Source organism: Anser brachyrhynchus (genome assembly GCF_964034855.1).
Source record: "Anser brachyrhynchus genome assembly, chromosome: 9".
Classification (NCBI taxonomy): Eukaryota; Metazoa; Chordata; class Aves; order Anseriformes; family Anatidae; genus Anser; species Anser brachyrhynchus.
This window is the reverse complement of record NC_137703.1, coordinates 5903722-5927892: the sequence shown is the minus strand read 5'-3', so window position 1 is coordinate 5927892 and position 24171 is coordinate 5903722. Positions and strand designations below refer to the sequence as shown.

Below are 24171 nucleotides of genomic sequence, written 5' to 3'. Positions count from 1 at the left end.
TACCTTCACAGCCGAGGAATCGAGACCTGCATAGCACATTTATCTTATGCTTGCAATTCAAAGCAAATAGCTGCTGCAAAACCTTTTAGCATGGCAGGTATATTTCACTTTACTGGCAGTGAAAAGGTGGTGTGTGTGTGAAAGCTTTATTGGGATCCCTCATTTCCTCCCTTTCTATCTGCTCAGGTATGAAAAGTTCATGAGATGCTTTCTTCTGTGCACTGAAGGTCCTTGTGTGTAGATGCCATAACCGCACTTCTTGTACAAAAAAAATCTGACTGCACTGACAGGTCAGATGTCCTTCAGTATCAGAGGTCCTATTCCTTGATTCACATAAGTCTGGTAGAGCCTCTCCTGCCTCTGTTTGTAGCTGTTGGTTTAGTTCAGTGGCGATGACTGTATTAGAAGGGATTCCTAATGAATTATCAGATTGCCACCAAAAAGACCCATCCTATTCTCTGCGAGGTTTGCCTCAACAGCCAGTCTTCAGTATAGCTACTCTTGTAACTACATCTGCTTAGTGGTCCTACCTCTTTGTCCACCAGCTTGTCTCTCTATATGACTGCTGTTATCCGATTTTGCTTATCACTCCTTCAAACAGGGTGGCCAGGGCAGGGCAGGGAGGGAAGGGTGCTCCTTCCCTTGGGAAAGAGGTCCCTGAGCACAGGGTGGGGTGGGCACAGTCACAGCCAGGCATCAGTGGTGCTGGGAAGAAAACATTTCTCTGGGCACACAGGACACCTGTCCAGCTACTGAAAGACTGCAAACAAGCTTGGGAGAAAGGCTCTACCTCCCTCACATGAGCCTCCTTCACATGGCTCTCCTCACCGCAGCCACATTCCTTCTCCCTTTGCTCATTACTGGTAGCACTGAAACCACCAGAAGAAAACTGGATGGGAATACAAAGTAGACTGCAAGGAAATACACTGCCATAGGCTCCCCAAATAAAACTTCCCAAATCACAACGTAGCTGCACACACGAAGTGCAGAAAAATAGAGCGAGGTCGATTCCTGGCTACTGTAAGTTCAAGAATGTGTCTGTAGTAGAGCTGAACTCTTAAACCAGCTGGTGATCCAGCCCTTGGGATCACAGAACAGAGCACAGCAGACACAAACAGCTGTAAGGATAGTACTACACTGCAGATAATATGCTACCTGCCATGTAGATGAAACAAGGGAGAAGAAGAAAGTTGAGCTTCAATCTAACTGTACAGCAGCCAGGATTTGTCAGGTTCATCTGTAAGCATATTGGGTCTGGACCACCAGCTATACTGATTGACAGTATTCACTGAAGATAAAAGCATTGTATTAGTCTACAGCAAGTGAATACATGGTTCTACTGAGTACTGGTTGACACGTTACTTGCTCTGACGTTGTATTTAATGCTGTGGTGAAGAACGCCTCAGCACCTCCATTTGTACAGTCACTGTACCAGTGACGTGTGGACATGCAACACACCCCACTGCCGTGCTGAATGCTCTTACATCTCTCTGCACAGACATGTATATGGCTTTAGCACTGAATTTTTATTTCTGGTAAATCACTTAATTCCTCTCTAATAGTCAATTACAATTGACTATTAAAATGTATTTGTACACAAGACCACACCATATTGAAAGAAGACACGGACAACTAAGAAAAGGAAAAAGCCTCTGTCACTCTAATTTAACAAATAACATCTCGCACCTCTACTAACAAGCTAGCTTTTACTTCCAGTACTAGCAAGAAAAATGAGTTATCTGCTTCAGTAGTGAAGTGTATTTTTTCACTTGCTTCATCTATAGAATCATCTTGCTGACTTTTTCTTGGCCTATAAAGGCCAAGTACAAATGATGCAGTGGATTGTAGTAGAGGCACTTTTTCATGTCAGTCAGATTAGAGTTAAATCCCCGTTGCATTTGGGAAGGACTTCAACAGACAATGTATACCTTAGAGAAAAGGCAATGTGATTTCCAGCAGCCAGTTTTTATGTAGCGATCCGAGTTTCTTGCCGTACCTGTTTCCTTAATACTGGGCAGTAAGATTGAAAGAAACACCTGGAGAGAGAAAGTCACAGACTAATATGTGCATCTTTGATTCACATACTCCAATTGCTATGATGGGGAGAGAGTTGATGCCTTCTCCCCCCACTCCTTGCAGTTAGAAGAAAGATAATAGGACAAACACTGTATTATTCTTAAGAGAAGATGTCAAGATGAAAAAATGAAAATGTCAAAAAAGAGGCTGATATACAGCATTACTTAAGGACTGTTTTGTTGAGAAAAACTGACCAAATGATTTACGAAAGGCTTTTAACAGGGCAGTCTTTGGATTACAGTGAAGATGAAAAATAAATGAAAATCTATTTCAAGTTTACTTTAACCTAGTCATTTGACAGATGGGGGGCAAACCTGGCAAGAACACAAGTTTTAATCTTCAGATGTAGTGACTTTATTTGCAGTTTCGTGGATTAGAAATTCTCCCTGTGCAGAATAAGAGCTGCCCATTTTCAGACGTTTCTTGTTGAAGCGACTTTTCCTACCTGAAGATCCCTGAGAAGCACACGAATAGGAAGACCAAAGGACCGATGCTTCTGCTTACGGCACAAACCACCACACACAGAGATTGTCCTGTGAGCTGCAGCCGGTGTGTCCACTGCCTTCTTCCCTGCCTCATTCTTCTCTCAAGCCCCCCTCTTGAAGCACATCCCTCCTAATTAATTACTGGATTAACCAGCCTAGTATCGAGACTGCCCATGGCTGGAGGTGGATCTTGGAGCACGGACTTGTTCTCAGTATGCACAGCCTGGCACAGCCTGGCACATTGCTGCCTGGCCAGATGGTTCCCCCATCTGCTTCGATTTGAAGGAGAACTTCCTGGAATTAGGGTTTTCCTCTTAACCTTTGTTTGTATAATTCCTTTGCTTCTTATTTTCACTGTTTTTTTCCTTTGCACCAGAAGCATCTGAAATACGTCAGAGTCAGATTTAAATGCCAAAGGGAAAACTGCACAATTTTTGTGCACGCATGGCATTAATTGGCACTGTTCTGCATAAGGCTGCTAAACTGGAGCTGTATTGGTACAGCAAGGAACTCCTTTTGGGTAGAGAAGTCATCAGAAAGAAGTCAGCAGAAATCATTTCTAATGTATAGGCTACAGAGAACCTAGCAGACTGCCACATAGTCAAAGGTAGCTTTCTGATGTTTGCTCAAGCTATTAGAGCATGCTATATTTTTCAGTATAGAATTTATAGATCAAGAGAAGCAGTTCATCTTTCTCAGACTAGTAAAAAAATCAAGATGGAAATCTGATACCTAATTCTTTGAAAATCTGCTACAGTTCTATATTTATTATAAGCCTATCACAGTACATCCTGCTCAAAGACTTACAGGAAAATGTGTTGCTAACTACCAGGGAATTATTGATTTTTTAATTTTTGCCCTCATAGTGCTATTGCTTGGCTGTGGTAGAACCACTAACTTGAAGAAAAAAGGAAAAAAAATCAATATTACTATTATCAACTGTTGACTACAGTTTACAGCAGCAATAATCTCCTTTAAAATAGCTTGCAGAAGTACCAGTCGTCATCTAAGTAAGGTATTACTGCTTTGGTCAAATCATTAAATGATGACAGTATTTGATCTTGTGACGATTTCTTTTTGGTTAAGTTTTGGTGACCATTAGTATTTTCTGAACTTCAGACCTGAACCATATTTGGCTGAGAACCGCCCCCCCCCTCGTTTGCTGTTGCCATTATTGTTTTGTTACTGATAGGAGTGACTCGTTTACCCCGTTAACATAAGTGGGTTAACATCCAGTGTTGTTTCGCGTGCTAGATTTTAGTGTACTAAAAGTAACGTGCTTCCCATCACTAAGATCTGCACTTCCTTCAGTTGTGCACGAGCCATGCACAAACTACAGGTAGCACTCAATGAAGGCATTGGAATCCAAAACAACAACAAAGCTTGGGACAGCTTTAAGCAATGTGCACGGAGATGTTTTAAGGGAACATAGAAGTCATCTTTGTAATAGAAGGCAAAGCATTAATCTCTTTGTTGATGTGGTAAGCTGTTATTAAATACTTTATAAAACATGTAAATAATGACAAATATTTAATGTTGCATCTTAGAACATGCTTTATGTACCTTTTCTCCAAACACTGGGAAAAGCGCTGACCAGAGTAGCAGTCACATGTTGGAGATCTCACAAGCAGAACTAATTAGATGTAGATGGAGCTGTCATGCTTGCCCTTCCCCTGCTTATACCAGAAGGATACCCTACCTGCCAATCTAACCACTTGGCTTATGCTATTTTTACCTTTACATCCTTTTCTGGTATTGACTTAAAGCCTATAATTTGTTAGCTAAAGTTAAGGGTATAAGAAGCATGCCGAGGTCCACTCACTTAGAGCCTATCATTGATACTGAAAATATTTAAAAATCTAAGTTAGCATTACAATGAATTGTAAATGCATAGTGTTTCCAAGAAGACAGGTCACAGAACTTCCACTCATGTTTCTGGAGGTAGAGGGTTAACAAGAAGTTTTACTGTGGCACTTTTACTTATGTTATGCTCAAGCTAAAGGCAATATAGCATATTACAACAGGAACTTTTTTAAAAAAGTGTTTCCATAACAATACACAGAACCCTAATGAAACTGCATTTATAAATATAACCTCAATAAAAATTTTAATAATGCTTGTTGTCACAGTTGTCAAGAGAGAAAATGATAGTTCATATTACATTTGAGGCATACAGAGTGACTGTTGAGATGTGTAGAAGCATATAGTGGATTCATCTTAGTCACAGTTTGTTTATTAGTGGCTTTTAATGATTTAAGAATTTGAGATCTAAACTTGCCCATCTCTTATCTTTTAAAGGAGCATTTTTCTGAACCCAGCCTATTTCCGGAATCACCTGCGTCAAGCTGCCGTGTTTAGGTGCTTAGAGAGATACTCTGAAGCTGCAAGGTACTCTGGCACTCGTGGATTTATAATGGTTTCTCCACATCTCTTTCATTCCAGCTCTCAGTAGTAAGGTTATCATCATATACCCAAGCTTTTAAAAGTCAGTGGGAGCTTTGTGTATATGATCTCACATGCAGCAGAGCTCCAGTCCTCCCAGTCACAGTAACATGAATAATCCCAATTACGTCCCTGGTTGCAGTTAGACTAATGCATATAGGAGTACTTACTCGCAGGTGTAGGGGTGAGCCCTGGTCGGGTCCCTGGGCTGCACTGGGGCAAAAGCTACATGCACACAAGCATCTTCTACTTCCTGCTTTCCTTGTACCTTGGGCAGAAGCTCAAGTGTGTTCTGAGCAGATTTAAAAAAAAAAAGTCAAGATCTCGATGTACACTGTGATATGCTGCAAAATTTAGCCTGGGTGCAGCTGATGAGACTGCTGGTGTGAACAGAAACTGCTGGCAGGAGAAAATTCTGCAAGAGGAAGCTCTGCTTGCATGCATGCATTACACTGCCAAAAACTAAAAGTTTCAACACGCAACAGAAGTCTTTAAACCACTGAACATGCTTAAATGAAAGAAATGCACAGGGAAATGCAATGGCAGCTTGCTATGTATCATCATTACTACTAACATTAGATACTTACAGAGGACTGTTCAGCTGAAGACCACAAGGTATAGCACAAAAATATTTCACAAGTCATTAGCTAACTAATGGTAGAACAGTCAACGTGAATTAGGCAAGAGGCTGAAAGGGTCACATTACTTATCATTTAAGATACACACTAGTGGTAGAACCTTGAAGCTATTAAAATAGCAGGAAAAAAGTTTGAATGAGAAGTGGAAAAACACTTTATCAAAGCAGAGTTGCAGAAAGGATTTGGGAAGATGAACATCAATTTTCTGTGCTGGACTTCAGCCAAAAAAAAAGCAAACACAAAAACAGGAACAAACAGTTTCCTTCTGCAGGACAGCATCAAGAGTGTGTCAAAATAAACTGCATTGGATTTCACATGCCAGGATGAGGAGAATACATCAGTTCTTCAAGACAATGAAATTTTTGCTAATTTCTTTGGAAATACTAATTCAGATGAACCTGGAATACTTCACTTACTGTAAATTCCACAAAAAAAAAAGAAAAAAAACTTTTCAAACAAACCCCTTTCAAACTAAGGAATAGAGACATTTTGTTCAAAAACACTGCAGCATTGTGATATTTCCCAGATCTACTTTTATATTTCCCAGGTCTCCTTTTATATAGCACTGATCAGAGTCTCTTCTTCCCAAAAATCTTGTTGTGGTGTTGATTCAGAGAGAAATTGTTATCTACACAGTCATCAACAACTGAGGTGCACTGATCAGACAGACGTTTTAGGGCGGTGTTAGCAGAGTATGTTGTTTTGAGACAGATAGGGAGGGAATCCTGTTCAGGATGCTGTCAAACGCAAAGGTTCACTAGTATCCTGACAGGTGAAATACAAGATGATTTGGTTTTGTTTGTACGTTGGTTGGTGTTTTTTCTCCCCTTGAAGTCAGGCTGAGGATTTAAAAAAAAAGTTGTGGTTTTTTTTTTTTAAAAAACACATTTTCAGAAACTGGTATTTCATAAGAAAAAATACCTAAAAATGCCTACATTTAAAAAGACAGTATGAACCAAGGCATTCATAAATATGATTTCAAAACTGAAGAAAATTGTGGTTGGTGTTACTGCAGATAAGCAATCAGTAAGTTTACTACATCAGCAGGCAAAAGGGATCTGTGTCAGCCTTTTTTTCCCCATATTGAGATGCTTTCAGGAAACTTGATGATTTTAAATGAGATTATGTACTCTGTAAAGGAGAGGAACATTCTGACAGACTGAATCCAGAGCGGTTCCAAAAAGCAGCGACTATAGCAGCATTCAGAGTTTAGCCTAGTTTAACGTAGTGTTATAGCAACTGTGCAGAGCTGCTTTTGCAGGTTGTGTTAAACTAAGCTTAGCACCACTTATGGCATCTCATTGGAGTCACTGGTCTTAGTCAAGCCCCATTAGAGGTGCAGCATGCACTCTGCCCGTTACAGACATTTGGCTGCATTTTCTGGAAATATGAACTTGGTTTTTTTTTAAATCATAACCTGTCATTTATTTCTGCTTGCTATTTGAGTATTCCTTGCCTTTCTATCCCCAGCATGTGTTTAAATCACTGTATACTCTGTTAAATACACCCAGAACACCGTATGGGTATGTGAACAGGAGGGGTTGGTTGTAAACTGTACTGCTTGGCACAAACAGCACAGATAATGACATTTAACTCAGCCTGCCTATCAAGCTGAGATCCCCTGAGATTTCATCTCTGAGGATATACCAGACCAAATTATTTGGTTCAGAGAAAGTCAAAAGTTAGAGTAAGGTCAACTGTAATGTAAGCACCTCCCAAGTTTCTCTGCGTGTAACTTTCACTAGTGCTTGTCAGTCCACAGAAAACACATGAAGGAGTTTGAATGCAAGGACATCTGAGTTAGTATAAAGCAACCGATATGCCCACAACTGCATCACTCCCAAATTTTGTTGACTGCATAGCAATCCTTCAGGGTAGTGCTGTAATAGGGTGCTACCATGTAGAGTGCACCCTAAGGCCATTTGGTATTGTAAAGCAGTCCTAGAAGGACCATGCGGGGTCAGAGCATCTGCAAATGATGAATTCTAAAGTGGTGCAGCCACTTTCACCGAGGTGTCAGCTAGTAAATATATTTATCCTCTATTGTTCGGAGACTGTTCTTGACAAGCACAGTAAAGATTTAAACCTCAGAAGGGAGTAAACCTATTTCAGCTGAAAGACCATCTTGGCCTTTGAACAAATGGGCATAAATTCATTATACATAAATTTAGTCTGGAAGTTACCTAGAAGTTTTAGACATTACAAGGCATTTAGGCTCAGGATCATCCTCGATAGCAGAAACTGAAAGTACCCTGGCAAAGGATAGAGTCACAGCTGATCAGAAGCTCACTTAATAACCAGAATGGAAAGTTCAGAGAAGGGTTCTGGGCTCACTTCTATAACAAGGAAGAGAAAAGGCTCTTGGAGAAGGCTGAGGGGGCCCCACCTTGCTGGGGATGGAAAGTCAGCTTCCTTAAGGGAAGATGAGACAAGGGATGTGTATATGCAAGGGGACATGCAAGCCACAGAACAGCCTGGGAAGTCCATACTAGTCCCAAGGACAGAGGAGCCAAACCATGGGCTGTTCTCAAGGGTAAGAGTGCTAGAAAGAGGACAAACACCCAAGGGTGACCCTCAAAGCTCCTGGGGAAGGAGGCATCAGAGCCTGCACATTTTCTGAGTCCCAAGCCTGGAGGGCTGTGACCCCACAGCTGACTGTCACACATCTGCAGTGAGAGGTCTGACCAGATGAGCAACAAGGCATGAAAGCAATTTTTCTTTCTCACACAGATAGTGCAGCCTATTGCTGACACTGAAACAGTAGTAAGGTGAAGATTTGTAACTTACAGGAAAAGCTGGCTGCCTATTTGCTTTGAATCTGAAGTTTAAACTACAGAAGGGATTTTGCCCCTTTTTATCATTAAGCCGTATAGCTCTCATCTTTCTGCTAATCAAATCACTGTGCTGATTTAACAGTGTCACTGTGTTCTGTGAAAAGCTTAAGATAGCTCTTTTATCACCAGCTAGAACACTAGTGACTTGAAATTAGTTGTATACGTGTAGGGGAAAACAGACTGTCTGTCCCTCTGCCAGAACAAACAACTCATCTTCATCTGACTGCACAGAGTAGGGGTAAGCAATCCTTAAGGAGGAAGGAGCTTTAGGATCTGAATAGCTGCAGCAGGGCTGACTCAGCTTTTTGACATTCCTATTCAAGAAAAACCTATATAATCCCACCAGCTGTGAAGCGAACCAGGTCTGCAAGGAGCAGACCTCAGCCCTCTGTATGATTCCAGTTGCCGTTTCAGTCAGAACTGACAAGGCAGTGGGTAAAGCTGCACAGTTTGGGTTAGTTGGTATGTTCAGCTTCTCTTCACAAAAGCTGCACAGTTCGGGTTAGTTGGTATGTTCAGCTTCTCTTCACAGAGCCGGCGGTGGCACGAAGGCCCACCCTGGGCTGGGGATGTGAGCTGAGGGAGCAGGCCCGTCCACCTTTCAACCCTGACTGGGCCCGCTCCTGGAAGAACAGGGGAAAGTTCATATTACTTCCCCATCCTAATTGTTTCCACTTTTCCTCAACAGAAATAAACAAAAGGAAAAATTCTATAGAAAGAAAATAAAAACCATTGGTTGTCATAGAAACACCAACACAGAGGGAACTCCCCCAGTCGGGGCAGGGGAACTCAGCGCAGGCCCCAGCAATGGTGGGTGCCCCACATGTGGCTGTGTGGGGTCAGGCAGCAACGAACCCCCCATGGCCACCTTCAGCAGCTCTGTTGAGGAGAAGGGGCCCTCCACTGTTGGCCAGGGCATTGCACAGGCAGCGCCCCTGGGCCAGGGGTCAGCAGGGAATTGGGTCTGGTTGCCCCCACACCAAGCCACCCGAGCTGTACTGTGGGATTCGTGGCCAGCCATGTCCCCAGGGTGACGTTGCAAATGGCACACCTCATAAATTGCGTCTAGGAAAGCAGCTTTGACAAGTGCTAGGATCAGTCAAAGCCCAAAGGAAAGCCCATACTGCCTATTATTTAATTTGACACCAACATATGAGGTTAGCCTCTGTCTAGAACTACTGGCCGTTATTTCTGCACCGCACACATTATTCTTTATCACTTGAGACTGTCCAGGTGTCAAACAACAGTGTACTCTGGCAGGCAGTCACATAAGGGACAGGAGGCAGCCTCCACACCAGTTTTTCCACGATCACTGCTGCCTGCTAGAAGTAAATACAAACACTGACAACAGCACAAGGCACATCCCCAAGCCAGGGAGCATGAGGTGCAAAGAGATACACGAGAGCAGAGCACCAGCTAGAGCGCAGAACAAGCACAGTCCTCGTCCCTCAGAGTTTCATCGTATTTCTGTCATCAAGCAATTCATCCCAGTTACCCCATCCCTTCCCAAAACGTCTCTACCATGAAGCTACCACAGCATCAGGGCCTCCACAGCTCCAGTGATCTGCGCAGCATGTCCATGCTCACTGTTGCTTGTTTCGTGCCCAGTCACACAGCATGAGATCTTGCTGTGCTTAGCACCCTGTTGTCTTGAGCATCCCCCACCATTTTAAGAGACCTCTCCTTTCCCCATGTTTCGCACAGTTTTTCTCAGCTCACATCTGCAGAGCATTCTCTGTGTCCTTACATGGCAGCTGCCCTTAAACAGGAAACATTCGTTATCACGGTACAGCAGTCTTAAGACAATGCAGAGAGTTGTTATCTGCATGCAGCCACCAGACAGATAATGATACTTATAAGAAATATATTCTAAATGCAGGTGCCATTTTCCTTGCAGGAAACATTCCTACTTTCTGGCAATGGGCTAGTGACCCAGAGACTTTAGACTCATTCCCAGCAAGCATACTCTATCACCAACCTGGAAGGGTTTGGCAGGACAAAAAGTTTTATAGCAGCTTCCCAACATGTTTAAGGTTCACTGGTAAAATGTTTAAAAGTGAGTTTTAGTGAGTTCTGTGCAGGTGTTAGCAATGTTAAAGCATTATACACAGATAGCAGAGGGATTGACACAATTCCTTTTCCCCCATTTGGAGGCAAGGTCATATATAGCTAAATCCTCACATCACTTATTTCCTTCCTGCTCAGTATTCTATAGTTCTGTTTCTCTCTCATCTAATGGTTTTCATGCATCTCCATAAACCTCAAAATATCAACCTTACATTTATTTAAGACATAGAGATGTTTAAAAAATAACTTCTATTGTTGTCTACTTTTCAAACAGGATAATCGCTTTACAATAACTACTTCCTCCTTATTCCAGCTAAAAACATCATTTTCCCTTTCTAATCCCAGAAAAAGATGAGAAAAAGTCATCCAGAAGAGTTGTTTATTTTCTCCCATAATCTAATACTGAGCCTCAGATACAAGATAGATCTCAAATACCCAGGTGTCTCCATCAGAGATGATCTTAACAGGAATATTAAAGTTCCTGTTAAATTAGAAAGAAGAGGAGTGGTGGGGAAGAACATACACACTTACCACTTCCAAACAGTAGCTCTGCACACTACCAATGCCACATGGCTCTGGCTGAGGCCTTCTATTAGTACCACTTACTGCAGACCAGGTGAGATCACTTGAAGTAGGGAGCAAAGGTAATTTTCTGCCACTTATCAGCCTCCTGATCTGAGCAGCAATTGGGGCTGAATAGCACAGAAGAGTGAAAGTTACTGTAACATGCATAGGCTGTGATTATTCCTAAGGCTCTGTGGTCTGCAGAGAGCTCCTCTCCCCCTCAGGGTTCCCTTCCTTTCTGAGAAGCTCAGGGGGAGAAATGGAGGCCCAAGGAGCTGACCTTGAGCCTTGCCCTTTTGTTTTTCCACTGTTTACAGTGGTAAACGAGGACACATCTGTTTAGCAACGATGCTAACTTCTTGTCTTCTTTGGAAACGTGACACTTTGGTGCTTTCCAGAACAGCGTCCGCACCATCCATTTTCTTGTCACAGACTTGCATGGCCGCTGCAAAGGATTTGGCTGCACACTCGCTGTTAGTGTCAGCAGCTGTCAGGCAGCAAAAGCCACCTTTGACGCTTTTATTATAAGGCCTATACATTTCTGTAGATGGGCTGAGGAAGACAGTTTGAGATCTGTGGTGTGCTGTTCACTTGCACATATGGAAATATATCTTATTGTTCTGCACCACCAAGTGGCCAGATTGAGCAGATATTGCAAGACACCTTTTGATCCAGTCTTACTACATTAACACAGATGGGTTTGGTAGCGCTAAGTGTTTGGTTTCTGTAAACAAGAGGTCAATATTTCTGAATATCACTTGAAGTGATTGTGTAGAAAGAGAATGCATGTATCTGTTCTTTGCTGATAGATTTCAATACCAGTATATTTCAGAACTGTAAAAATAAAAGATGGCATTTCATCCAGAAAAAAATGCGTTGCGTGACGTACATGGGAGATATTTTCCCTTTCTTTTGTACCTTGTGTTTCTGGTGCTCTGGAAAGTTCAAAGTTGAACCCTTGAGAGGTACAAATCAGAGTGAGGTCTGTTGCTGGCCAATTTCACCAGTCCAAAGTCTGCACTCAATGGATCAGCAGACCTCAACTGACCTGGTCCACAGCCTCTTACTGCCCAGCTCTTCACAAGTGCCCACATCCCTAGGATCTGTGATTGCAGCACATGGCAAAAATGCTAATATGGTTGTGCCTATACTATCCTAATCCATATATATTGTATACATCAGCCGTATTTGATAACGTTACACATCACATTTAACACACAATATTGATATAGTAACAGGGCAGGGAGTGGTCCCTCGTTTGGTTCCTGTGAATCCGTTAATGCACTGGGAAATTTCTTTCTTCACGGACTTCAGCTTTCTGCTCTTCCCAAATCCCTTTGGATTTGGGAAGGAAAGGGGAGGGGAAATAATCCTACACATCCTCTGCTGTACACACCATACAGCTCCTTTTAGGTATGGAGTAGCAGTGACGTGTCTAAAGCAACTCAGCTTCATTCTCAAGATATATAATCCTCATAAACCTTTAATAAGAATGCACTCCCTCAGTATGTTACAGACTTTTGTGTGCTTCATTTGACCTATAATTTTACTTCTAAAATTGACTGTAATTCACAGTGGATGGCTAGTTTAGTCATCACAGATTCCCCTGTTGACCTATATTCAGTGTTTTATCAGTCTGTATTTGGACCACTGTATTCAATGTGCAAGCTGAAATTTCAAACTTTTTTTTTTTTTTAATAGACAGCAAGCATTTAGCATAGATGAAAGTGTAAGTAATACTGAGCTAACCCAAACAAGAAGAGATTGATACATACACACAAACAGAAAGGGCAAAAATAATCTGAATCACAGAGTTACCTGGGGCACTGACTATTTCAACTAAATTCTTTAACTGTTCTCTGGAAAATTTCATCAGACATAAGAAGGGAAGCTTCAGAATCAAACAGTTTGAATTTCATCCCTCATTTTTTGATATTTTTGTCTCAGTTTTGGAAAAGCAAATTTCTCTCTTCTTCATTAGCACACTGAAGGAAATGGAAGCATTGCATTTTATAGTGTAAAAAAAATATGACAAATGAGTCTATTTTAAAATAAAGAAGAGCCTTCCACATAAAGGAGGAAACCTCCAGATAGTCATATGATTGAAGGAAGGATTTTCAGCTTTGCTGAAATGTCATTAGACATACAGACATTTTTAAAAAGAAAAAAAATAAAAAATAAAAAATAAAAATAAAAAAAAGCAAGTATGATCAAGATGTCTTCAGATATACGCATGCAATAGCCTTTCATTCTGAATAAGGACAAAGAAAAATATGTTAATGAGCCCCATCACTGGCTGAGGACCCTAAACAATAATTTCATAAATAGTATAGTATTTCCTTAAAGAATATTTTACCAAAGTCTTGTTTTCAGAGTGTGGGCTCACACGTCCCTTACTGAAAGTCATTGTGACCTGAATTTCAGTGGGCCAAATGGATAGGTACTCACTGGGACCTGGGGACCAAGTTCTGTGCTTTATGCCTTTGCATAGTTCACTGGGAACCAGGGTTTTCACCTGCCTAGATACCTCAATCAGTCCTTTGGTTTCTGTCTCAGTGTTTAGGTCCCTAAATATTTCCCAATGCCAGCCTTATAACCATATTCATCCAGCATAATTTCACCTGTGTCAGGGAATTCATAATTCCCTATCTCTTGTGTCACTTTGACTCTATGAGTCAAGCCTCAGAGACCATTAAAGAAAACCCTCTGACTTAGGCATATTTGGGGTTGGACGTAGGCCATCCACATACAGCCTTAATGCTTATGTTTCTTTTGAAAGTGGAATTTTTTAAGTCCCTCATAAGCCCCGAGGTCGCAGTAGCAAGCATTGGTCCTGACCTGTGTGTGCTCCCTAATGACCGAGGAACTGAGAAGTGAAATTGGGATGGAAGTGCTCGAAAAGCTCAGAGCGTTTTTATGTATGTGTCTTGCTGTTCATGGTGTAATGCATGGTGGTACAAGAGAAATCCAGCAGGGATAAAAGCAGATGTTTAAAAACTAAACACGAATGCCTGAAATGTAAGTGTAATTCTGATTATTTAAATAAGAGCAAATTAAGAAGGAAGAATAAAGAGGAAAGGCATTTGTCTGAAGTGCAGCAGTACCTAGAGACCTCTGCCATGATCAGAGTGACATTGTGCTGAGCACGCTACGAAGAATTAGTAAGAGAGAGCTTGTGCCAGGAGGTCTCGCACACCAAATAGGCAAATCAGTCAAATATGATTGTCTTCATTTTACAGATGACACTGGGAAACAGAAAGATGAAGTGACTTGTCTAGGAATTGATTCCAGATTTTTCCAGAGCTCTGCTGACACCTCCATTGAAAGTGGTACCAAGCTGGGGAAATAAATCAGTATTACCACAGAGGAGTGGGAGCTCACAAACTGAGCCTTGTGGTGTCCTGTCAGCAGGATGTCACCAGACCACGGCCTGCAGTACGGGTAGCAAATTACACGGCGAGTGTCTGCATCCAGCTGGTTGCATTCAACCCATGGCAGCACTACTGCAGTGTGAGACGGTGATACTCAGGGTTAAGGATTTGCCAGTTTTAATCTCTCAAATGACAACAGTTTTAGGAGCAATAAATCTATAGGATACCAATTTGTAAATGACTGTTTGCTAAAGTCATTTCACTCCAAAAAATACCAGGCTCTAGTACTTCAGAATTGCTCTAAATTTAGATTGAAAGTCCTATCTTTCCTACAAGGCAGCCACAGGAGGCCACCACCACTCTCATACACTGCTAGAGACCATGGTACCAGTGAACGCCACTGTCACAGGAGCTGGAACCTTTGTAGACCACCTCTAGTAGACCACGGGCACAATAATACAAAGTAACTTGACAGATTCGTTCAAAGTCTTCCTCCCTTTTTGTGCTATGTGCTTATTTCCCTGTTGGGTCTCAGGAGACAGTGGGCAGCTCTTCAAAACCTGACAGTGGGTTGGGCACATAGTGCTGGGCACTTCACTCACCTTCTCTATTTCATCCATAGGATACTTGTATGTCATCCCTGGGATTAGGAATTCTCCTCTGTTTGGAGGCAGTGAGAGTTTTGCCAGCAATTTCCAGAGCAATGAGGATTTCATCCTTTGTTCACCCTGTGCCGGCTGGGCTAACAATGTTCAATTAGAAACCGCTCTTTGTTCTAGTGCAATCAGGAGGATTTTTGCCAGTGATTTGAATGAGCGTTGGATAAGGCTTATGGCTAAATCCAGTCCTTATGCAGAAATCCATGGATCCTACTCAATTGCTTTTCTCCCAGTGAAATTAATGGGAGCTGTACACTAACATCTAAGGAAGATTTAGTTCCTGTTTGTAACAATATGTTACCCCCTGATACTGGGCCTGCTTTGAAATGTTTATTGTTAAATCCGTGTATTTTTGGTTATATCTCATTAAGAACATAATACAGACTTGGAAAGTACATTCTGAAAGGGTATTACAACAGGATTGGGATTACTGTTTGTGAGATACTTTTAACTAGGGGGAAATTTCAAATTCAATTTACAGTAATGTCAAAGCACAATTAATATATAGGCAATGATAAGGGGAACATGCAGAAGTACACATTGATAGCACTACATCAACAAATAAACTTTCAGTGCTAGTAATTAGGTACACAAGATTATTATATGTTTAATTGACTAAAGTGACAATTTGGAATTACATCTAGTCACATTTAATTGGATTTGGAATCTCTAGAGGAATGGGAACGAAGAGCAGTGTAGAGAGGCAGCCATAAAAGCAAACTGATTTTCTGAAGTCTGTTAAGACTCTGCATTAATATCCATTGCACAATGGTTTTTAATATCCCTCAGTTTAGAAAAAGTAATGCAATGATTGCAACAGACAGTGGGAGTACTAAAGCATACTCAATTAGGTAGCAAGATAGCTGATTACTTTGGGTTTGGGGTTTTTCTTTAGATAAAATTTAATCAGAGGTGAACTAAGTCTGAATTTGCCGGAGACACTGATATCCTCAGACTGTCAAGCTATGAGGTGTTATACGTGTTGATGCTATTGTATAAAAAATGTACTTGCATATAAGAAATTTCACCCACAAATACTTTAAAGAAAAAAAAAAAAGAAAAAAAAAAAAAGAAAAGCCAGACTACAGCATTGTTGAGCAGTCATTAAATAGTTGCTCAGAGTAAAATATGGAAAAAAGATTTTAAAAGTGCAGGGTTGTTCGCTTGCAGATAGTTTAGCTATCTCAAAATGCTTACTAATGATTGTTTTAAAGTTGGACAAAGTCTGAGAGTTATCTGTAATCTTTTGATACAAACTTCATGTTACACTCTTTTAATGTTATCTCCTTTAAATATTGCTATATACATCCTTCTCTCCTTATACATTCATTTATTCTGCTTTTGTCATCAGGAGCGCCATGATTGCTGACTATATGTACTGGCTGACAGGAGGCACTGAACAGCATATAAGCAAGCTCATCAAACTGTATTGGCAGGTAAAAATTGATAGCCCAATGAGGAGGGAGGTGCCCATCTCACTATTAAGACCAAAATGAAGGATTACTGCTTAAAAGACTGCCGACAAAGGTAGCTCTTGGGCATATCAATCAACAGGACACGATATAGTACTACCGTATTTATAATGAAGTAGATTTTCTTGTACTAATTTTAAGGGCAAAATTCAAGGTTGTTAACCCTTGGCTCATACTTCAATTTTATGGACTGCTATAAAATTTAATTCTGGATACTGTATGGTCCCCAAAGCTATTTTTTGTGAAGTCTTCCTACCTTAGTGACACTTTCCTTTTGCAATTTGCATGATACTAATCCTCTGACACCTTTCCAAACTCTTCAACCGGAAGGAGAGGAAAAAATGACTGTAACAAATGGTCTCAGAGAAACCTAAAGTGCTCTGTGAAGGATAGCTAGGTACAACCCCAGTTCTACAAAGATTACTTATGTGGGGAGTAGACCATTGACTTCAATGAGACTTGTCTCTTGAGTGATACTTACTTGATATAGCAGTTCAGCCACATCAGCACAAATTTAAGTTTAAGGGTACCTCCCTCAGCTCTGAGGTGAGCTCCCACACACCTGGAGGTAAATGGATGCTAAATACTCCGCTGTCTGTGCCTTGTTGCTGCAGGAGCTTGTCAGTGCCGGTGGTGTCCCAGCCTTTGAGGTCTGCAACAGTGGAAGACCTGTCAGCCTCACAGGGAGGACCTGGCCCAGCCTTATGGCAGCGCAGGCCCAGCCTCGTGGCAGTGCGGGCAGGCACCCACAAAAACACACACAGTCTCAGACCAAGGCAATCTGTGGGCTGTCCGTAACTCTCTGGGGGTTTCCCTGTCCTCACAGCCCCGCGTGCCTCGCCTCAGAGCCAGTTCAGCCTTGTACAGCCTTCCTCCACCTCACCGTGGCCCTGCTCTCAAGGGTGGCTCTCGAGGCACGGTTTCACAGGCTGCTTCCTGTGACTGGGAGGAGGCCAGGTGCAAGTTACTTTGGTGACAGGGCAAAAGTGGTTAATGCCCCTTGGGATAAAACTTCAGTCTGATTCTGATCCCATTTGTTTGGTGTTTATTCTGTGAGAACATCTATGACAACAAAAGGGCCAGTCCTTGTACTTTATGTGAAGTGGTGCAAAATACATCTGGCATAAGCCGGGGTAATAAAGATCAGAATCTGATCTTTTACCTTCAATCACATGGTAAAGTCTTCCTTTTTAAAACTATTATTAGTTGCATTCTTATTGGTAAAATGGAATAAATCTCAGTCTTGGGAGCTGCTGAATTTCAGTACTGCTGTGAGTGCAAAGTGCATCTCATTCAGAGAATTACCCACTGGGCTAGTGTTTGCAGTGCCTGTGAACTTTCTTATATGCTTTCCAGCAGAGAATTTCTTCTGTACAGAACAGTTTGATTTTTTCCCCACTGGGTCAGACTCGTTTAAAATCTTGAGTTCACAAACAGGTTTTATGAAAGGGTCATTTCTTCGAATGGAATATCTTTTTTTGTCTCTTAACACCGGTATCCATTGACTCCTCTTCTTGATGTCATGGACATGAAGCTTCAAAGAACAAGCCTTTAAAGAAGAAGCTGTCATAGCTGTCCTCTCCCCCAGGGGTTCAGTCTGTCCTGCTAGGTAACAGGGCCAAAAAAATGGCATGAAGGGCAAGACTCATCACAGTACCTCCTCGTAGAGTGTAAACCAGAAGCTGTGGTTGGGCTAAGATGGGAATGAACCACACCAAAGTGGGGCGACTGAATTGCTTCCAGCCATTAAATTAACATCATCTTACAGACAGCAAGGGCCAAAGGATTTTGGCAGTGATAGGGCTCTGGTTCATCTCTGCTTTAGTCCCCAGCTTACTGCTCATTTCTGATCCTGATGGAGACTTCATGCATGGGCCTCCCTGGACCACCACGGTACTGAGAGGCACCACCACACTGCCTGTGCCGGTGTTACCACTTCTCCACCTTTTGCCTGAACCTGAGCTGCTGTCATCTTTGGCTACAGAAGCTTTGAAATGTCAGTTGCGACCTAACCTTTTGTGTGATCTCCCACCGTGCTTGATTTTCACTGGGAAACAGAGATTGCTCCACAATTTTGTGCCTTTTGTGCGTATGCTTTAGCGTGGGCTAGGCTAAGGATTCAGCAATATCTATATGCTGACACACACGCAGTATAGGCAGCTGGGTGCCCAGTACTGCTCCCACTCAAGTTAATAGCTAGCACTTAAGAAACACTGTTCGTGAAGATATATCCCCAGCACCAGTAGCAACCTTCTCCTTCCTGAGCTGATGAATTCTCTGCATTCAGCATCAGCGGTGACTTCAATGACATTAGTACACACAGCAACAATTATGCAGTATGATGTAGCACGTGACACTGCACTGGGACTTTCCACCACAGAGAGACCAAGCAGAGGTAACATAATCTTTTTTATTAATATTCTCTCTATTTCATGTTGTAAAGCTGAAAATAACTTGTCACGACTATACATGCTCATGTGCCTTTGTAACCAAAGCAACAGCTATTGATGCACGCTTTTCTTGCTAACTACTCCTCTGCCCCAGAGCTCACTCACATTAGCTAACAACTGTGAGCAAAATTTTCTGAGGAGGAAGGAAATAGATGGTGAACAGGACCGTTTGTTTTTTTGCTTTTCCAAAGAAAGATTTTTAGAAGAGATTTGTCACTCTGTGCTTTGATCAATTGGTCATATATATAATCTTCTGGTGTGTCATCGACTACTTTTGTTTCTTCATTATTTTTTTCATTGCTGGAAAAGGCTTTTCCTCCTCACAGCCTGCCTTCTACTTCTTTCATAGCTTCAAAACATCATACAGACCATTCAAATCCTTCAACTGACTTCTTTTTTGCAAAGACTTCAGGCCCTTAATTCACATCTGTGAAGTTCTTTATTATTTATCCTACTTCTAAATCACTGTTTTTCTCTCTTGATCTATTTCTCATGCTCAGAGCAGTCTTTATCTTGTATCTCCTTTGGTTTACTTCTCCTGATTTTGGTTTTATACTTTCCTTTGAACTCCTTCAATCCCTGACATCAACTGCCAAGAGCCCTATTTCTTCAATGCTCTTCTTAAAGAATCCCCAAATCTCTCCCCTCCTCATTATTAACTCTTACGCATTTCTTCTTCAGCAGTGATCTGTTCCCTGTGACTGTGTACCTCCTCTTAGACACACCACAAGGCTTGTACTGTCAGATTTTTAAGGCCAGATGGGCTCGCGTTGATGAATTATCTGACTTTCTGCATAAAAACGCCACAGAATTTTACCCAACCTTCATGCATCAGTGCCAAGAGAGGCGAAGCTGAGGCTGTTTTGGAGAACATTATCAAATCCTCATTTAAATAGTTTAATAACAGAAGATTTACCACATCCCTTCTAAAAGGTGATTTATTACATGGATGGCGCCTGTTTCCCCCCGCCCCGTTTCTCCTCCCAAAACTGGGATCTTATTTGTCCAGTCCACACTTCCAGCAATTTACTTTACACAGTCATCTCTGAAAGCTTAAAGATCCTCTAGTACTTGTTATCTGCTCCTTGTATATGTACCTATGGATCATGATCAAGGCAACTTTAAATATTCTTTTTGATTAGCTTTTTGATTAGCTTTCTTTGATTATCCCCTTTAAAGTAAATCATCTATTTCTGGAATTTCTGTACAGTGATATGTAATACCTAATGCCCTGTGTTGTTTTTGAATATTAATACTTGCCTTCCATTCTGCTCTGAGATAAAGGTATAATGCTAATGAGAGCTGAAAAACTAATTTGCAATGTATAATATCATTCAGTAAGCTAGACCTTTTCTCTGTTGAGTAAGTATCTTTTAAAATATTTCATTCCATGGATTGAAAATATACATTCCAAGTTAACATATAATCAGGTGGATGGACTTTTGTTCACAACCCACTATGGAATATGCACTGGATGATTTGTGTATTGGCTCTTAGATTAAAAATACTGAATTAAATAGAATTCGTTGCATGAAATAATAATGTGAAAGTTATTAAATGTATTATGGTAGATATTTGCAGTGGTAGCAGCAAGACAAAGTTTAAACCTACTTATTATTACTGTCAGGCAAGCTTCCTAGCATTTATTGTTGGCAATGATATTTCTCAGCTGGAACAGCAAAACAAACAATAGACTTGAGATATTTCATTCCAAAGAAAGCGTCCGTCTCCAAACTGTCCAGTTTTATTCACACCTTTGTAAACTATTTCCACTGGCTAAAAACTGTGTGATATACCCCGAATGTTTCATTCCACAAGTAAAGATATATCAGTGTATACTGCAATGTCACCAAATGCCTAACATTGTCAGACACAAATTTTGCAAACATCTTGGAAGTCACAGCCTAATTTCACCAATATATGATGCAGACATCTTAGGATAATGTGAATATATTGCACAGCTTATGTACATCTCAGGCCAAACACGTTAGCACGCTGCAAATGTAATTGCTTTTGTTATTCCGTTGTGAAAAACATGTGGCCCATTTGACACTCAAGGTTCATATCTTGCATCCACTATGCCCTTACACCCAAAGTCATTCCCACCCACCCAGAGTCTTACACTAACTGCTGTTGCATCAGCAGTGCATATGTTGAAGGAACTACTGAACCTCCAGATGACATTTCAAACTTCCAGGCTCGTATCTGTACACCTCTATAACCATTTAAACTAAAAGCTTTAATTCCCTGATGTAGTATTCCCTATGTGTATTCACTACAGTGCAAAATGGAGACCTTTAATTTGCATTGCAGTGAACTGGGCTTTTAGCTTTAAAGATATCCAGGCCAACCCTAGCGTTTCGGCCAAGATTGCAGCCATCATAGAGCTGCTCTTAGTACATTGACAAGACTGGACCTGTGCCTGCTGCACAGGGTGCCAACAGACTTGTGTTCCTGAGAATATTTCTGTCAGTTAAACTCAACGTCACAGAGAAAGCTTCCAGTAGCACATGCAATGGCTGACACGGAGGTTTGGGTACTCAGACATTTGTCTTGCTCTCATCAGGTACTTCCAGTTCAAAAACCTGGGCTGCTGCAAGCACAGAGCAATTCGCAGATCACACAAGAAAGCAAATGATAAAGAAAGCACCCAGCCCTGCAGGGTGGCTGAACACCTACACTGCAGCAATGAACACTGTCAACTTCTTTAGAGCTCAGCTTTATCTCACACCTTGCAGGGTGACAAACCCAGGCAAGAACATTAAAAGAAGAAAGCTCTCAGCAGCCAGAACGTCCTCCGCAGCCTCAGCCGGTGACGAGGCCCGTGAGCCATCCTGCATGCTCACGCTTGACCCGTGTCTGTGATGGAGCATCAGGTTTCCAGGCTGGCAAAGGCACGGATGTTTTGCAGTCCTGCTAGTGGGATGACTGATAGGAGCTGACAGGCAGCCTCTCTGGGCAGCCTGGCCATCATATCACTGAGAATATGCCTTTTTCATTCATTCTTGAGGCTATCTCAGCAGATCATGCTGTGCCACATTTCACTGCAGAAAAGTCCCTCCTTTAATCAAATCTGGGGAAATCTGGGGGAAAATCCCACTGAGTTCAATGACTATGATGTATACAGGCAGAATTAAGTGTCTAATATCTGTAAATCCTTATTGTCTCAGAGGTTTGTGCAGTTTGTTGCTGCTTTATGAATTAATTCTGAATTTTCTCACAATAACATTTCTCTTTATAAAAAATAACAAGTGGTACTCCCTCTTCTGTATCAGTGGCCGTTTTGAAGGACAACACTTGCCTTGAATCATCAAGCTTGACATTTTCTGGCAGAAAATCAGGATGTAATGATTTTCTTCATCTAGCACATTTGAAGAAAGAAAAAAGAAAAAAAAAAGAAAAAAAAAAAGAGTTTAGCCCATAAACAGAAAGATCAAAAGATCAGTTCATTCTTAAGACGCTGCACTGGTGTCCAGACTATCCAAGTGCATCTACTGACCACTTTCATGGATTCCCTTTGTTCTCTTTGTATCATGGCTGAATCAACCTGCTAAAATTAAAATTGTTAGCATTTTTCAGCAAAGAAAAGGGCTTCATCCTATGCATGCCATTGCAGGGATTCAGGCCTTTCTGGCTTTCAAACATGCTGTTTGTAAGACATTACTCCCAGGCTGTAAAAAGCAGCTTCATTCTACTCTTAGGTACACAAGTTAAAATATGGAGTAATTGAAAACTAGATTGATAAGGCAAATAACATAAGAGAGAGTTTCTATCATGTTGATACAGATTTGAGAGCTTTCTATTGCTTTTGTTATTGCTGATATTTCCATTCCAGGAACAATTGTACCTGTATAAAACCGAGGAATTTAACATTTTTCTTGTATTCTTTCTTCTTTAATAATATCTACCTCCATATATTTTCTACCTACTTCTATTTTTCTAGTACCAGATCATTGAAGGTAGAATAACTGTTGCTTGCATCATACTTATATTTACAAGCTAAGAGAATTTACTAGTTTAAATGTCACAATTATTAAAACAGATGGATTAATTGTCTCTAATTTCAGGAAAGGTGGATTTATTTAACACCAGCTGAATGTAATAGGAAGCACATACCTTGCTCATAGTTGGTAGCTGTAGAAATCCCAATATGAAGCAAAATATCAACCAATTAGAGCTTTAACTATTAACAGAGGGCCATAAATTGTGCCTCAGAGACGTTCAACAAGAACAACCTGGCCAACAAAGCTCCATGCCATTTAAAAAACCCATGGGGCAGCTCAAAAGTAGCGTGCATATCTGACAAGCACAATTCTCTATTCATTCTAGTTTTTCCTGGGTTGCAAAGCAGACCTAAGATTTACAAAAGAAACCTGAGAAATCAGCATAGAAAACCAACCATTTTGAGCTGTTCTCAGGCCCTTATTGTTCCCTCAGGTTGCAAAGGTCCTTAAGAAGTTACACATTCATTATCCTCTTCCCTTTCTTTTTACCATATCTCCTTTCTTTGGGAAGATGAAGCTACATACAGGAGTTTGTGCTGTTCCCAGGATCATTATTGGTTATGTGGCTTTCCATTTGTGCACCTGCTCTTGAAGAACTACAGAGGACATCACACAAAAAGAGATAAAGTCACTTTTCAGAAACATCTCTATATACAGCCAACTTGTCTTCTACTAAATTAGCAGCCATTCAGCCACATAAAGTAGTTTGCCATTGCGATGACTCAAGCATGATTTTTCACTGCCCCTTTGAACAGTGCTGTCCATTTTACAGGCTAACCACATCAGTCACCATCTCTGGCTGTCTGATTCATCTCTTCAAATTTAAGTCAAGTTCCCAAAAGATGTTGAGCTCAGTGTTAGGAAGGACTGACATTTCCTTCTGCTAGTTTCAGTATTTTGGTTTCCTTTTTCTTTCCTTTCCATTCCTCTTTTTCCCTTTTCTTTTGCTAAAAGCCTTGGAAAGCCCCTACAGCAAATACCCCAACTTCTTCCAGGGGTGTTTTCTTGCCAGGGCCACTCCTGGGCTCTCCAGCACCTGCGTGAATCACCGGATGGATGCAGCATCCAGGTGTCGGCCAGTGCATCCAGTTGTATTCACATAAAGCACA

At 41.3% G+C, this 24171-nt stretch overlaps 1 protein-coding gene across 1 annotated transcript in view; it reads left to right on the top strand.

The window, feature by feature from the left end:
• SPATA16 (spermatogenesis associated 16) overlaps positions 1–24171 on the top strand; it is a gene marked incomplete at its 3' end in the record, with an annotated part of 78791 nt that overhangs the window by 23465 nt on the left and 31155 nt on the right. The window contains 2 exon segments of the mRNA XM_080605440.1: positions 4860–4949; positions 16488–16572. Coding sequence (XP_080461566.1) covers positions 4860–4949; positions 16488–16572 — 175 coding nt within the window.